General features: G+C 35.4%; 1 protein-coding gene across 2 annotated transcripts in view; it reads right to left on the bottom strand.

Moving 5' to 3' along the window:
- Positions 1 to 1,266: 1,266 nt before the first annotated feature.
- Positions 1,267 to 13,934, bottom strand: part of LOC125232759 (zinc carboxypeptidase-like) — a 29,525-nt gene continuing 16,857 nt past the window's right edge. The window contains exons 1-7 of one of the 2 annotated variants that reach the window (XM_048138529.1): positions 11,394 to 11,873; positions 10,758 to 10,933; positions 9,908 to 10,134; positions 5,400 to 5,487; positions 3,839 to 4,041; positions 3,438 to 3,522; positions 1,268 to 1,538 (exon numbers count right to left, since the gene is read on the bottom strand). In XM_048138529.1, coding sequence (XP_047994486.1) covers positions 1,297 to 1,538; positions 3,438 to 3,522; positions 3,839 to 4,041; positions 5,400 to 5,487; positions 9,908 to 10,134; positions 10,758 to 10,869 — 957 coding nt within the window. In that variant the 5' untranslated portion in view covers positions 10,870 to 10,933; positions 11,394 to 11,873 and the 3' untranslated portion in view covers positions 1,268 to 1,296. Of the gene's footprint in view, positions 1,539 to 3,437; positions 3,523 to 3,838; positions 4,042 to 5,399; positions 5,488 to 9,907; positions 10,135 to 10,757; positions 10,934 to 11,393; positions 11,874 to 13,934 lie in introns of those variants that run through there. The other variant, XM_048138528.1, reaches the window with a different exon arrangement.

Here is a 13,934-nt window from a genome sequence, read left to right as displayed (position 1 = left end):
AGGGACTGCTCGTCGGCGAGCAGTCACTTTTAGTTCTACCAGCGCCACGAACAGAGATAAGTACCTTAATCTGATTATATAATAATAATAATTGTCTGAATTAATTTATGAGATTATTTGAAGTACCTTAATCTGATTATTTAATAAATACCTGAATTAATTTATGAATTTATTCAATGAAAATTGTCTGAATTAATTTATGAAATGGATTAATGAAAATGTAATTAAAAAGTTAATGTTTTAGTGTTTCGTTATAAACAACTCTACAACGCTGTTTATGTCTGATTATTTAATAATAATTACCCGTATTTAACTATGAAAATTAATTAATGAAAACTACCTGAATAAATTGATGAAACTGACTAATGAAATTGTAATTAAAAATAAGCATATTTTACTATTTCATTATACGTAACTTAATAGTAACCATGTTTATGATTTTACTCCCTTGTTGAGTATTTGATGTGTTTCTAAAGAGTAAATATATAATTGGTGTCATCGCTTTATAACCAACGCAGTTTTATTATGTCCCATATTTGCTAATTGAATTACATATTTAAATTTATCCCAAAAACAAATTTAATTAGGATCGCTTAAATGGAGAATTGCCCGAATTGTAATACAAATAAATGTTTACAATTATTTTATCATATTAGTCACTTCAGGTCATATGACATTTGGGTAAAGCTAATTTGTTCTTTGGAGGTTAGTTATTTCGTCATATTAGTAGTCACTACAGGTCATATGACATTTGAGTAAAGCTAATTTGTTCCTTGGAAGTTAGTTACCTTTCTTGAAGTAAAAACGTTGATTATTATTTTGGACAAAAGGCTGCATATTATACACCTTTAACATACTCGGTCGCATAATTGAATTGATATGATCTCTCATACAAGCATAAAATAAAAACGTTTCATTATATAACCAAAATGCTAAATAATTCAGCTTAGAGATAAAATAATGAAAAGGCAAAAAAAAAATCTGGCTTAACTGCGGTGATGTGGTCGTGGGTTGAAGAAGTTCCATCCAAACCAGTGAATTTTCTCTCTTTTAATTTAGGTATGTACCTTATAGGTAAACATCGCTTGCAGACCAGAAACGTCTGCTTGTTTCGAAATTTATTCTCGAATTGTGTACAGATACTAAACTTAATTGTTAATAATTCAAATTCAATCACCAAGTTTCAAATATTTTATTACTCATTATTTTAACTTAAGTGCGTTTTCACATTATCCGATCCGATATCGGATATCGGACCGATAATCCATACATTACAGGCGCCATCTTGGATTTTTTCTATTGAAATCCTTCCGACATCCGATATCGGATCGGATAATGTGAAAACGGTCTAAAGCTGATATATTTCGCCTCTCTAATGATAGCTATGACTGCATCATATGTCTCCTCACAGGAAGGCAAGACCTGTGCGACAGGTAATATGTGTCCCCAACCGCTGTTGTCTCTGAGCAGGAAAGTAGCTGCTACTGGAGGCTTAAACCTGTATTTTGCCCAGTCGACAAGCACGCCTGTTGATCCATCTAGAAGGAAATAATATCAATGAATTAAAAGACAAAAATATCTAAGTTTAATAGAACCGTTTGCAGATGTCTGCGTTAACATATAGTGTATACAATATTAATCATTAATTAATCGAATCTAATCGAATCGAATCGATGCAGTCTTCTGGCCATAATGCGAAATTAACGGAATCGGCTGGACGAAACCCTATAAGCAAAGAGATACTTCTGCGGAAATGGCGCTGGATAAGGACATGTTACTTTACGAAGGCCAGACGACCACCTGTCCAAGCAAGCTGACTTGGAATATTCCCGGATCAGTGGAAATCCTTCCTAAGAGCTCTATGAGGGACAACAGGATATAATCATCATCATCAATCGTTAATTAAATTAAATGACAGTATTTGGTAGGCATTGAAGAACTGTAAGTAACGATAATACAGTGAAAGAGCCTTTGCATAATCCATCCATACTAATATTATAAATGCGAAAGTAACTCTGTCTGTCTGTCTGTCTGTCTGTCTGTCTGTCTGTCTGTCTGTCTGTCTGTCTGTTACGCTTTCCCGCTTAAACCACGCAACCGATTTTGATGAAATTTGGAACAGACAATCTTTAGACCCTGAGACAGAACATAGGCTACTTTTTATTTCGAAAAAAAGGGATGAAGGGGTTGAAAACGAGGTTGAAAGTTTGTATGGGATTTCTTAATTTTAAATGATAAAACCATGAAACTTTATATTTTAGCACTTGATAAGAAATCATTAAACATATACTTAAAGTCACATACAGGTCGAACGCGATTAATTAACATTATTTTTACCTTTAAAATAAACATGGTGGGAAATAAACATTAACTAAAAGCGGGTAGATTATATTTATTTGTCTACCCCGAACATTTATATAAATTAATATCGGGTAGTTTTGTGTTGTTTACATCTCCGGTGACATTTTGCTGGGACGTAAGTCTTCCGCGACCACGGCCAGTGCAACCTGGCCGAAACGTTGGGAAAAAAGGTAAAAATAATGTTAATTAATCGCGTTCGACCTGTATGTGACTTTAAATATGTGTACAAAGCGCGAGAACTTAAAGTGTTATATCATTAAACATCTTGATAAGGGATAGGGATAGGGATAGGGATAGGGATAGGTATAGGGATAGGGATAGCGATAGGGATAGCGATAGGGAAAGCGATAGGGATAGCGATAGGGATAGCGATAGCGATAGGGATAGCGATAGCGATAGGGATAGCGATAGGGATAGGGATAGCGATAGCGATAGCGTTAGCGATAGCGATACGGATACGGATACGGATACGGATACGGATACGGATACGGATACGGATACGGATACGGATACGGATAATATGGGTATCGTTAGAGGGATACGGATAATCGGTCGGCGGTCTCTTACAATCAATGTGCTCTAAGAGGATCGTTGTTTGCTTGCTTGAAGATTACGTTTGCGATAAGTATAAGCAAAATGTAAAAAATTGTAAGGGATAATAGAAAAAGGTACTTTTTTACCCACCGATCATAGTGTCGAAATACGGGCTATGTGGGATGTTTATAAAGGTTTCCCCAGCGTATATAGAATTACCTACGCTGTGGTCGATGTGTAATATTTCTACAATCATTGCAAGCAAAAGTATTATGTGCAATCGAAATAATCGCAGATAAATATACCTACAGAGAAACCTACGGTCCCTACGGATCCAAATGAAAATCTTAATGAATACTTTTATTACGCGGGCGAAGCCGCGGGTAAAAGCTAGTAATATATATACCGATGTCTATATGTCTATGATTTTTCAATTTTTTTTTATTGGATCCATCTTATTCTAAAAATCACGAAGTTCGTAGCAAATATTCAAATTTATTAGATAAACGGAATTTAATCCTTATATTTGAAAAATTTCTTACCGTGGACTGCAGCGGAATTTCCAACTAAATATTGAGTGTCATGTTTCACTGCTAATGAACCCATTGCTCTCCGTCCGATAGTAATCTGAAATTATTTATTTCATGAAACTATAGTAAAAAATATACTAAATAAGAAGTAACTGTGATGACATTTTAAACACTCATAGATATCAAGACAATTTATATAATAACAAAGACTTCCAATGGGTCCAATAACCAAGACGAATATTAATGAATTAATTCAGTTTTGTTCTGAATATTATTATAGGATTCTCCTAAGATATACTTTCGCTTTAAGAATTAAACAGTAGCATAGCAGTATTTGGCAAATATGGACACTTGTGACTAATAAAAAAATAGTAACCACGAAATTTTAAACAACTCCATTAAATTTTACTAACCATTTCATTGTAGTTGTCCAAAGGCTCTGACGTATGTGCGTAAGGTATAACCAGCCTCTGCCCAAAACCTCTGAAGGACAAAACTGCGGCTAGATTGTGACCAATAGATTCCATGTATCTGGAGAGAGCACGGGTTTCTGGTTCGGAGAAAGGACCGATGCCGATGAAGCTGGCTTCTACTGGGCTGAAACTTCCACCGCGAACTGCAATAAATTATCCACTTTTACATACGTACATACAATTACATATTCATGTTTCAGTGCCTAAAGGGTTGACAGAATAGTATATTATATAACGGTAACGTTATGAAGGCTATAAAAGTTGAGTACCGCGGTTAGGTCACGAGGCTTGCCGAGTGGCCTAAGTAAGGTACGAGACTTTTATAGCCTTCATAATGTTACGATTGCATACTATACTTTTTCTACGACAGCCAAATAAATACCTATTTGAGAATAATAAAATGGGTTGCTTACCTACTTCATATAATGAATGGGAATATTTGTGTGGATCTTAACTATTATATTCTGTCCACAATGTTGATGGCGAGAACTTGTTGCACAATTCTTCAAAATATGCCAACAACGCGGTTTCAGAGAAAGTTGAAACATTTTTTTGCAATTTCCATTTCAAAACAATCATAACATTGTTGGTGCTCCTTACCCGACTTTTCAGGTAACGAATTGTCAGTCACTTTGATCGCCATAGCCTTGATTTCTTCGGAAGTACATAGTTCACCAGAATCACTTATAATTACTTAAGTTTTTGCACAATAACGTCGAATTAAAATAAACTACACAACACTAAAATACTAGTTCAAAAAGTTTCGTCAAAAGTTTACAAATGTCAAACATGCCATAGACAAGAGAAAAAGAAAATAAGCCGGTTTTCAATTACGAAAAATGTGGTTGCGTTCAAGAATATTTAAATGTCGAATGTAAAATTATTTGATAAACTTATGATTTTTACCTTTGTTTTGCAATATCTAATATGTAAAACGCATTTCAGTTTATTTTTTCATCTTGATTTAAATTATGAACCTTAACATCATATTATTTATTAAAAGTTTCAAATGAAAACATACCTGATAAATTGAAAGTTGTGTTTTAAAAAAAAATTAACAGAACCTATAGACAAATAGACTTTCTTATCGTTACTCAAATGAACTTAATTTCGATACCGCTGACAATAATCTAATTGGCAGATTTGAGTGCTGGAGTAGAAAAAAAAATTGTGATGCTGCAGTGATAACTCACGCCTATATATCCAAACGGGGTAGCACATGAAACTGCTCAAGTTTTAGTGTCACTCCTGGCCTAAAAGGGTTAACATAAAACGGAAATTCTAATACTGAAGTATTTGCAGTGACAGGTTGTCATATCGCCCACACCACAAGCTGACAAGAGGCTGATAACAGTGATAACGTACCTATCACTTAACAATTTTTTCTTTCAACCCCTAAACTGCTAAGACTAGTACTAATACTTGTGCAATTTCATGTGATTTGCCTACTCCGTGAGTAAGTAAATCATATGATTGTATGTGTGTTGTAAAATTAACTTACCTCCCCATTGAGAGTTCCAATTTCTTGTAAGATCAACTCCAATCTGGTTACCGCGTTGTGGTCTTCGGTTTTTAGTCCATAATCTAACCTGTGCGATGTAAATTTATATCAATCTATAGAATTGAACTCATATCAATGTAAGTATGGATCACTGCCGTCCTATCACTAAAACCCATCTAACCCACAAATGATAGTTTTGAGATATGGGCAAAAAACATAAAAACCCATATCTCTAGGAAATGTGTCGATTTAGTCCAGATTTCTTTTATTCTTAAATTAAAACTAAATTCACGCTAACATTATTTAAAATCAATTTAATTAAATATTGTTTAATTTATTAGAAATTCGCCATTTTGTGTTTAACACGTTCCCTGTGTAACCGACAACCAGAAATTGACTCCTCACGTGCATTTTTATTTTTTTGTAAATTAACTCGGAACTGTATTATATTGTTATATTTATACACAAATACATCTTTTATGACGACCGTTTTCCCTATTTTCCCATTTTTTCGAGTGACCCACATGTGATGCACACACGTATAGGCTTCTAAACTAGTGCCCACAATGTGATGCATGCACGTACTATCTCATTGCTGAGTGCATCACTCCTATATTTATATACATATTTTTAAGTAATTTGACGTTCTTTTTGTTTTTATATATGTGGCCTACGTTTGTTTAAGCCATTTTTTTGAAGGAAGAAAGTTTCACAAAAGTTTGATTGGTATATGAATATGCCTAGTCAATTGTCAGAAGAATCATGAAATACTCTTCAAAACTAAATGCGATTAGTTATTTTTTCCATATACCTACTTATGAATAAATATAGATAATTTTAGAGGGAGTGAAAATATCATCAGTAGAAAATATCATGGACGAATTGGAGCAAATTGATGGTTCTAACATTTCTGGTGATAGGACCTGTATCGTCCTTGGACTATTGATGACATAAAATACTTTATTAATCGTGATTATCTTGAAGATTCCAGAATCAAACAATTGGAGATTACGTGGCTTTGCAAAAACTTACTAAGACATAGCCTAAACCAGGTTTGCCGCGTCTAGTTCAAAATGCAGAATGTGTACTGCCAGTACCAAATTTGACGTCTGACAACCGACAATCTGGAGCTTTATATAGTTGAATCCTTGCATCACAGTTTACGAATTTATTTGATTAGTCTTTTGTTTTCAATATAACGTGACATTAAACCAAATAATTAATATTGTTTAGTTATTTAAAATAAAAAAATATTTTTTTTTAAACAGCCATCACCTGGCAACATTATGAAAATGTCCTCCGGACGCACGTGTTTTCTGTCAAAGTTTTCGTACCCAATATGTGCACGCAAATAAAAAACATCTAGCTCACACGTGCAATTTTTGGCGATGCCTTATGTTCACGAGGGGTCGTGCATCACCCATGATGCATGCACGTATCATGTACACCCTAAAATGCTACACATATGGTACATGCACAGGGAACGTGTTAAGTTATGCAAATAATTCCTAAAATATGTATGATTTTACTGTTAAAACACGGTTAAGTATACTTTAGCCGTTTTTTAGGATTGAATAATACATAAAACATGGCTTAATAACGGCAAAGTAAATTTACGTGTTTATAGTAATCGTAACTGAGCATTGCATAATAATCTAAAAACATAGCTTAATAACCGCAAAGACACTAAACAATTTTATACTATCGTATATGCTCTAAGAAAATGCTGTAACCGTTTTTAAGCTATGCAATGACTACTAACATCGAAATAATTTGTATGCATTCCTAATCTAAAAGCCCGCTATATGACAAACCAGCGACGATTACTAGGTTTTAGCATTGTCATTCTTTTTAAAAGGAGTTTATCATTTTAGCAATGTCCCGTTTACCTGCAGTACCTGCACTAAGTTTCATGAGCAATTCAATTTGTTAAATAAATAAAAGACAACTGTATGATATTGTAACCATTTATTTGCATGCATAAAAAACCTCGTTAAGTAATGTTACAAATTAACATATTTAAACTTAATATAATATTCTAACATTAGTGAAAACTAACATAACATTAATATGAAACAATAAAATTCGCTTTTTACATTGCAACAAATCAATTTGCTATACCGACATGGCGAAAGGTGTCGCTCTTGGATATCCAAAGTTATTCGTATTATTACTATAATACACTATTAAAATAATGTTTTTATTACCGAGTTATATAAGGTTAAAAACGGTTGACATTGGCAGTTCTTACAAAAAGAAACACGGATTTCATTTATTATTCGCCAAGCAAGTGAAAATAGCAATCTTTATTTATTTTATACTTCAAAAATTCAAAATACATTTAGGATTGTTTGACATAATAATTTTCTCTCTTTCCGCTTGATTCCGTTCTTCTTAAAATTTATTTTTCTTTTTTTGTGCGTTTGGTTTTCGACAGTTGTATTATTAATATTAATATTACGAGTGTAGTGCTCTATATCGACGGTGGTTCTACATCGATAAATGGTTATATGTACTTATGTGTAGGTCAGTCCTCCTTTTCTGTATGTAAAACTTCTGGATTTGAAGGGTCTGAATGAATTGGTACAGCAGAATACTTATATATCATTTTTCTTTAAACTAGAATCAATATAGAGATCTTTGTTAACAATTTCTGGTAAAATCAGGTGCATCATTGCTTAAAATTGTATTAACTAGATTAACTTTAAGTCTGTTTCTCTGTTGTTTGTATGAATTGGAGCGGAAAAATCAAGATAAAGCTTCATTTTGGATGATACATATGTTGTCATTTTACAATTTTTACATGCTAGGTATAGAGTTCTTCTTCTTTCGAGTCATCACTTGTAGTTTCAATGCGTCTGCGACGGAATAGTCAAAAACCTTCTTTCCTTATATCAAGATGAGAAGCATTTTACGAATGATTAAAGAAGTAACGTTGTTCGATTTTGTTACAACGAAGGATAAACCCAAATTCGATGATCGTCAGCAACGGTTTTAGCTTGGACCAGTAAAAGGGAGTTTTAAAATTGATGTATTTTCGTCAGCATTGAAAATTAAAGCAGAAACGTTCGACGTGGCTAAGTTAGGCAAAGAATTCTGAGGTATCAATCTCAAAAATTCTTGAAACAATACACAACGATAGAATGTTCCTTGGTAAAGATCGAGTTGAGCAATCCCCTTCTGTTCTACATTTATTAAACTTACTGCTGGTGTGATGACTTGTGGTCGGTTTTTCGGTATTCATTTTATTCGCAGATCTCTGTTATCGTTTGTATCCTGAAGTTCGTAACAAGCCTAAAAGAAATAACATTAATTAATTTAATTTTTGACTGCATTATTAAATCAACTTGACGGTAATATAATGTTGCGCAAGTAATCCATACCTACATAGGTACTAAACATTGTAAGGTAAATCAATGCTTACAAAATGTATGTGGCTATGGCAATGCCATAGCAATAGGATGGTACAATGTAATTTCTTGACTTTTTTGTTTACGCTTTATTTGTACACAATAGTTTTAACTGGGCTCTTGATCGAATAACTTATGAGTTAGGTATTTACTTGTCGCGGCAAACGTGTGATAATACGTTAGCAAAACGCAAGCTGTGCTTGAAAAAAACCTTAAAAAAAGATATTTAACACTTACCTGGTCTTCGGTTTCTTAACATTTTAAGGAGAAAATGTTCATTCACCGGTCACTGTAGCCTTCGCACAACCTTCTGTGCGCGAGCCGCTCGGCCGACTGTCGGACTGGCGCAATAACTTTGGAAGGTATACTTTTACAACTAGCGGGGTTTTAGCGTAGCTTTGCTGGTTTGTCCTGTTTCAGTGTGGCATTATGAATATTTTTTAGTAATAAATTCACCGTAAAGCGCAGTAACTAGGTTTTAGTGATGTATTTGTAACCGAAATTACAATGAAAGTCTTTAAATACACGGTTAAAGGACTTTAGCCGTGTTTAAGCGTAGTATTTTATTTAAAAAAGTGAATGTTATAAAATGTAATAACGCAATTAAACGGCTTTAATGGGAATTTATGAAGCTTATGTCAAGTAACGTTGTTATAGTTATGTATCGTGTGATAAAACTATGAAGATAAACAACTGCTAAGCGCTTTAATATAAGTTATAGAAGACAAATGTGGGTTTGCGGTTTTATACTATTGAAAAGGGTTATAAAATAGTGCACTTAGCGAGGTATGTCGACTCTGTATCTCGGTAACTAAAAATGATAAAAATATGATTCCAAGACCAGTCGATGGGGAATTCTTTCCTATTTAAGAATATTTATCCAAATGAAAACTGGTAATATGCAGCTTAGAGGAGTTCTAGTGATAGGACGGCAGATCATTTTGTAAGTCCGATAATTCAGAAATCATAATAAAAGCCTTCGAGAAATTTAAGAATTTCTGAATCAGTACGAGGTTTTTGGCTCGTTTTAAAAGGTTATTTCTTGAACAATAAACATTGTGTTAGAAAAAAAAATTTAAAGCTTATATCTATTCTTACATTGTTATCAGAAAACTCAAAACCATCAGGGTTGACACTAGGGAAGATATGCCACTCGAAATCTCTCGACGCAGCCAATGCATCAGGGTTATCGCCGCGAACCAGTTGGTCCACAATGTAACAGACTACAGTGGGAGATAGCCAGTCAGCTCCGATCTGACCAGCTTCGAGGAAGAATGCTGGCCGGTTAGAGTTTCGGGCTATTTTTATACCGGTGATGTTTCGTCCTGGAATAATATTGACAGGAAATAAGTATGCTGGAATTCATTAAATTGTTAAATCCATTCTTCAAATGTTTAACGATGCCCTTTTGTACAAGTATCATTATCATTAGTTACTGAAAGTAATATATCAATACTATTATGACTAAAAGGTAAAATCAGACTAATAAAGGGAAAAGATTCTGCATGAGAGCAGTGCATTACAGTGCGCAATTGCGTATGCATTTGCATATATGGTTCCGTTCGGCTCACAGCTGACCGTTAGGGAAACAGACTTGTTATCGAAAAAATATATAATCCATATTTAGGAAGACATCGTTTCTCCATCCCACATCGATTTTGTTTAAACAGTAATTATTTAGCAAGTATTTATTTTATTATCTGCTCGTTGTGATGATCTCCGGAGGTCATTTTCAAATAAATATTTATCCTTAGTATATAGTGCTTCTTGATGTAACGCCACGCAATTTTATTATGGGAAAACAAACATCGCTCTTTAGTGATAACAATGCTTGCTGTCTGCTACATGTATAGTCATTTGTTTTGCCTCCAATGTGTGCCAATAAAGAGTATTCTATTTTCTATCTCTCTGTCAATGTCCAATGGTTTGAATTAGTTGAATTCTTTACCCTCATGTGAAGTACCAGCAGTGACCAAAGTGACGATGTTACTGTGCTGCTCAGCTAGATGTTGGAACCAGTTATTGATATTCTCCAGAGTGTGATAGCCTTCGAAGTGCATGACGGGCTCACGAATCACACGAGGACTGCGTTTCTTTCTGCTGTTTACTTGAGCATCAATGGCTCTGAAAAAGTAAAGTAAATAATATAAGCACTTAAGCTTAAGCAGTTAATACACCTAATTAATTTATTTATGATGATGGCTTCTCTAAAATGCTATCACAGCTTCCCACGGCTTACACCAAAACCTTGATGATGCTTTGACTCCAAGAAATGTATCAACACCTCTAAATTTTTAAATAGTAAAGTGAGTAGTTGTTAGGTTCTATTCACTTTCTCCATACAATGAATGTTATTTTCCATGACTGCCTACATTTTGTTGCATTAGTTTTCACAGTCGCATTGAGTAGTACAATATAACCTACTCGTAGCATTACATTGACATTTGTAAAACCTATGTTTCCTAGGCTATAAGCACACCTCGGACACTGGCGATCAAATATAAGAAAGAGGCGCGTTCCAAGGGCGCGTTCCGAGCACACAGTCACCCCCGCACGAATGGAAAACGTTTGTCTCGAACCGCACCAGTGAGATTTTGTCCCGTGTCCCGGCGCGCTGTTGGCGTCACGTCCCGTCAGCTGATAACAGCGCTGACCCGGCGTCTCGCGGTCTGCTCCCCGCCGCGCTCGTACAAAATGACTTGTGGCTCCATGGTCCTACATGGCTCCAACACAGTCGCGACTTCTGGCCTATACACAAACCGGTGGTAAACACGAATGAGGAAAAACGCAATACACATGATTCGGCAAGTCTTAGTTACGCATGTGTGTCCACATTGCCTCCTTCCCCGGACGACGACACTCTTATAACGCTATTTTCGTCGCTAGGTAAATTAGTTCGCGTCACAGCATTCATATTTCGTTTCTACAATAAATGCAGGAAACATAAACAAACATTCCCAAAGTACGTCACCGTACCAGAGTACAATTTTGCATTAAATCGACTAATATTGATTACACAACAAAAAGTGTTCGAAGACGACATTAAAAGGATTTCGTCAAATAAACATCCGTCAATTCGTTTGCGGCGTCTCACGCCCATGATAGATAAGGATGGTTTGTTACGCGTCGGCGGACGTATTCACAAATCGCTTTTACCTTTTGAATCAAAACAACAATTGATTTTACCTAAAAGACATCCTCTTACAAATCTTATTATTGACGATGTGCATATAAAGGAATTACATGCCGGTTCGCAGTGCGTGCAAAACTCGCTCTTACAGCGATACTGGATTATCTCTGGTCGTGATATTGTTCGCCTCCGCGTACATCGTTGTATCAAATGCTTCCGCGCTCGACCGACTCGCTGCCAGCCGCGCATGGAAATGTTACCCTCGGTTCGGCTGCGCCCCGCGCGTGTGTTTAGTAAAACGTCTTGTGACTTTTGTGGGCCATTCTACGTACGCGCTAATAAGGTTCGTAACGCAAAAATAATAAAATGTTACGTTGCAGTTTTCGTATGTATGAGCGTTAAAGCTGTACATCTTGAGTTAGTTTCCGAATTTTCCACGGAAGGTTTTTTAGCCGCGTTGCGACTAGGCCAGTAAAAATAGCTTGACCTGGACATAATTCGGTAACCGTAATTTTCTTTTTCTGTCGTATAAAGTATCATTAGTGATAGTTAAAATACAAATTATTAATCAAATTAGGGTCCGATTCAATTTAAAAAAAATAAAAACGAACTTTGAATAATTTTTGATTTTATAACTAAAGTATTAGATGTAATCCGGAAAAAGTGCTTGTATTATGTTGTGACACCTGCATTTCATATAAAAACATCTAATTTTTATAAATAATTCATACAGAACTATCATTTATAAAGAAGGTTTAGTAAGTTACACATTTTCAGGCGTATTTCACTAGAAAATATTGTTAACCGTAATCCTGCAATTTATTATGAATATAATATTACGTGTGTTGATAAATTATTAAAACTTATACCAATACTTTTGGCGCTTGTTCAAAATCTTAAATATTGATAATTTTAGGAAAGGAAAAATACTTGACTAAATTGAAAGATGGTAAATTTTGCCGTTAATATATTCTTAGTACTATACGAAATCAATTAAACAACAAATATGTAAGATTCATTACTTAATTGATATTTTTCTTACTTGCGCTTTAATATGAACGTTATTACCTGCAGAATAAGGTCGTGCACAGAGTAGGTATAGCTAGTATAGTAGTAGCGGGAACGGGCGGCGAGTCGTCGACACGTGTTTCGCTCGGCGATATCAAGGGCGCCGCGTTTTCAAAACGCTTCGATAACAAATATTTCACCGTCCAGTATAAGAGAGCTCCCTTATTACAAGTGACAAAAGTCATACAAATCAATTAGTCCGATAGGTCACGTTAAACTGGTCAAGTCGTTAGCTCAATAATAGTACCTATCGAGCTTGACGAGATGCTTGGATCACAACAACGTAATATGTATGAAAGCTTGCGGCGCTTAAGACTGTATTCTTTCGAGTCGTGTGTAACGTATTTTGGCGAGGCAAATTTGAAGCACAGTGCGTGTCTGTCTCACTCACTCTTACGGTAAACCTAATGAACTGTTTCACTTTCAGAGGATTTTTGAAGTAATTTGGGTAATGTGACATTGTCACGGTGAGGTCTTTCCGGTACAAATTTATCGGTGGATCTTTTCGGATTTGTGGACGATGAGCCGATGCGATGTCGCTTCATTTTGAAGTGTCGACTCTCGCGAGGGAGTTCTTAGAGGACCGCGAGGAGCGCGTGTGACAGTTGAGTTTTTGAATGATTTGAAGTTTGTGAATGATTTTATTTTGTGTGTATTTGTGTGGGCATGAGGTGTTTGTGTTGCGAGAGTCAAATCAATAATATGAGTGGTACAAATTAGGGGGCCTCATGTGTGAGAAACTCAACACTCGAATGCTGCGTAACAATGCGAGCCGAAATCGCCTAATCGGAAGTGTCCGACTTGGTATCGACTAATCTATACACGTTGTAACATGAGAAACCAGAAATCAAAACCTGGTTTCTGGTATCTGGTACCCGGTAACCGGTAACCGGTATCCGGTATCCTGTATCCTGTATCCGGTATCCG

The sequence above is a fragment of the Leguminivora glycinivorella genome, chromosome 13, assembly GCF_023078275.1.
Source record: "Leguminivora glycinivorella isolate SPB_JAAS2020 chromosome 13, LegGlyc_1.1, whole genome shotgun sequence".
Classification (NCBI taxonomy): domain Eukaryota; kingdom Metazoa; phylum Arthropoda; class Insecta; order Lepidoptera; family Tortricidae; genus Leguminivora; species Leguminivora glycinivorella.
This window is presented reverse-complemented; position numbering and strand designations above follow the sequence as displayed.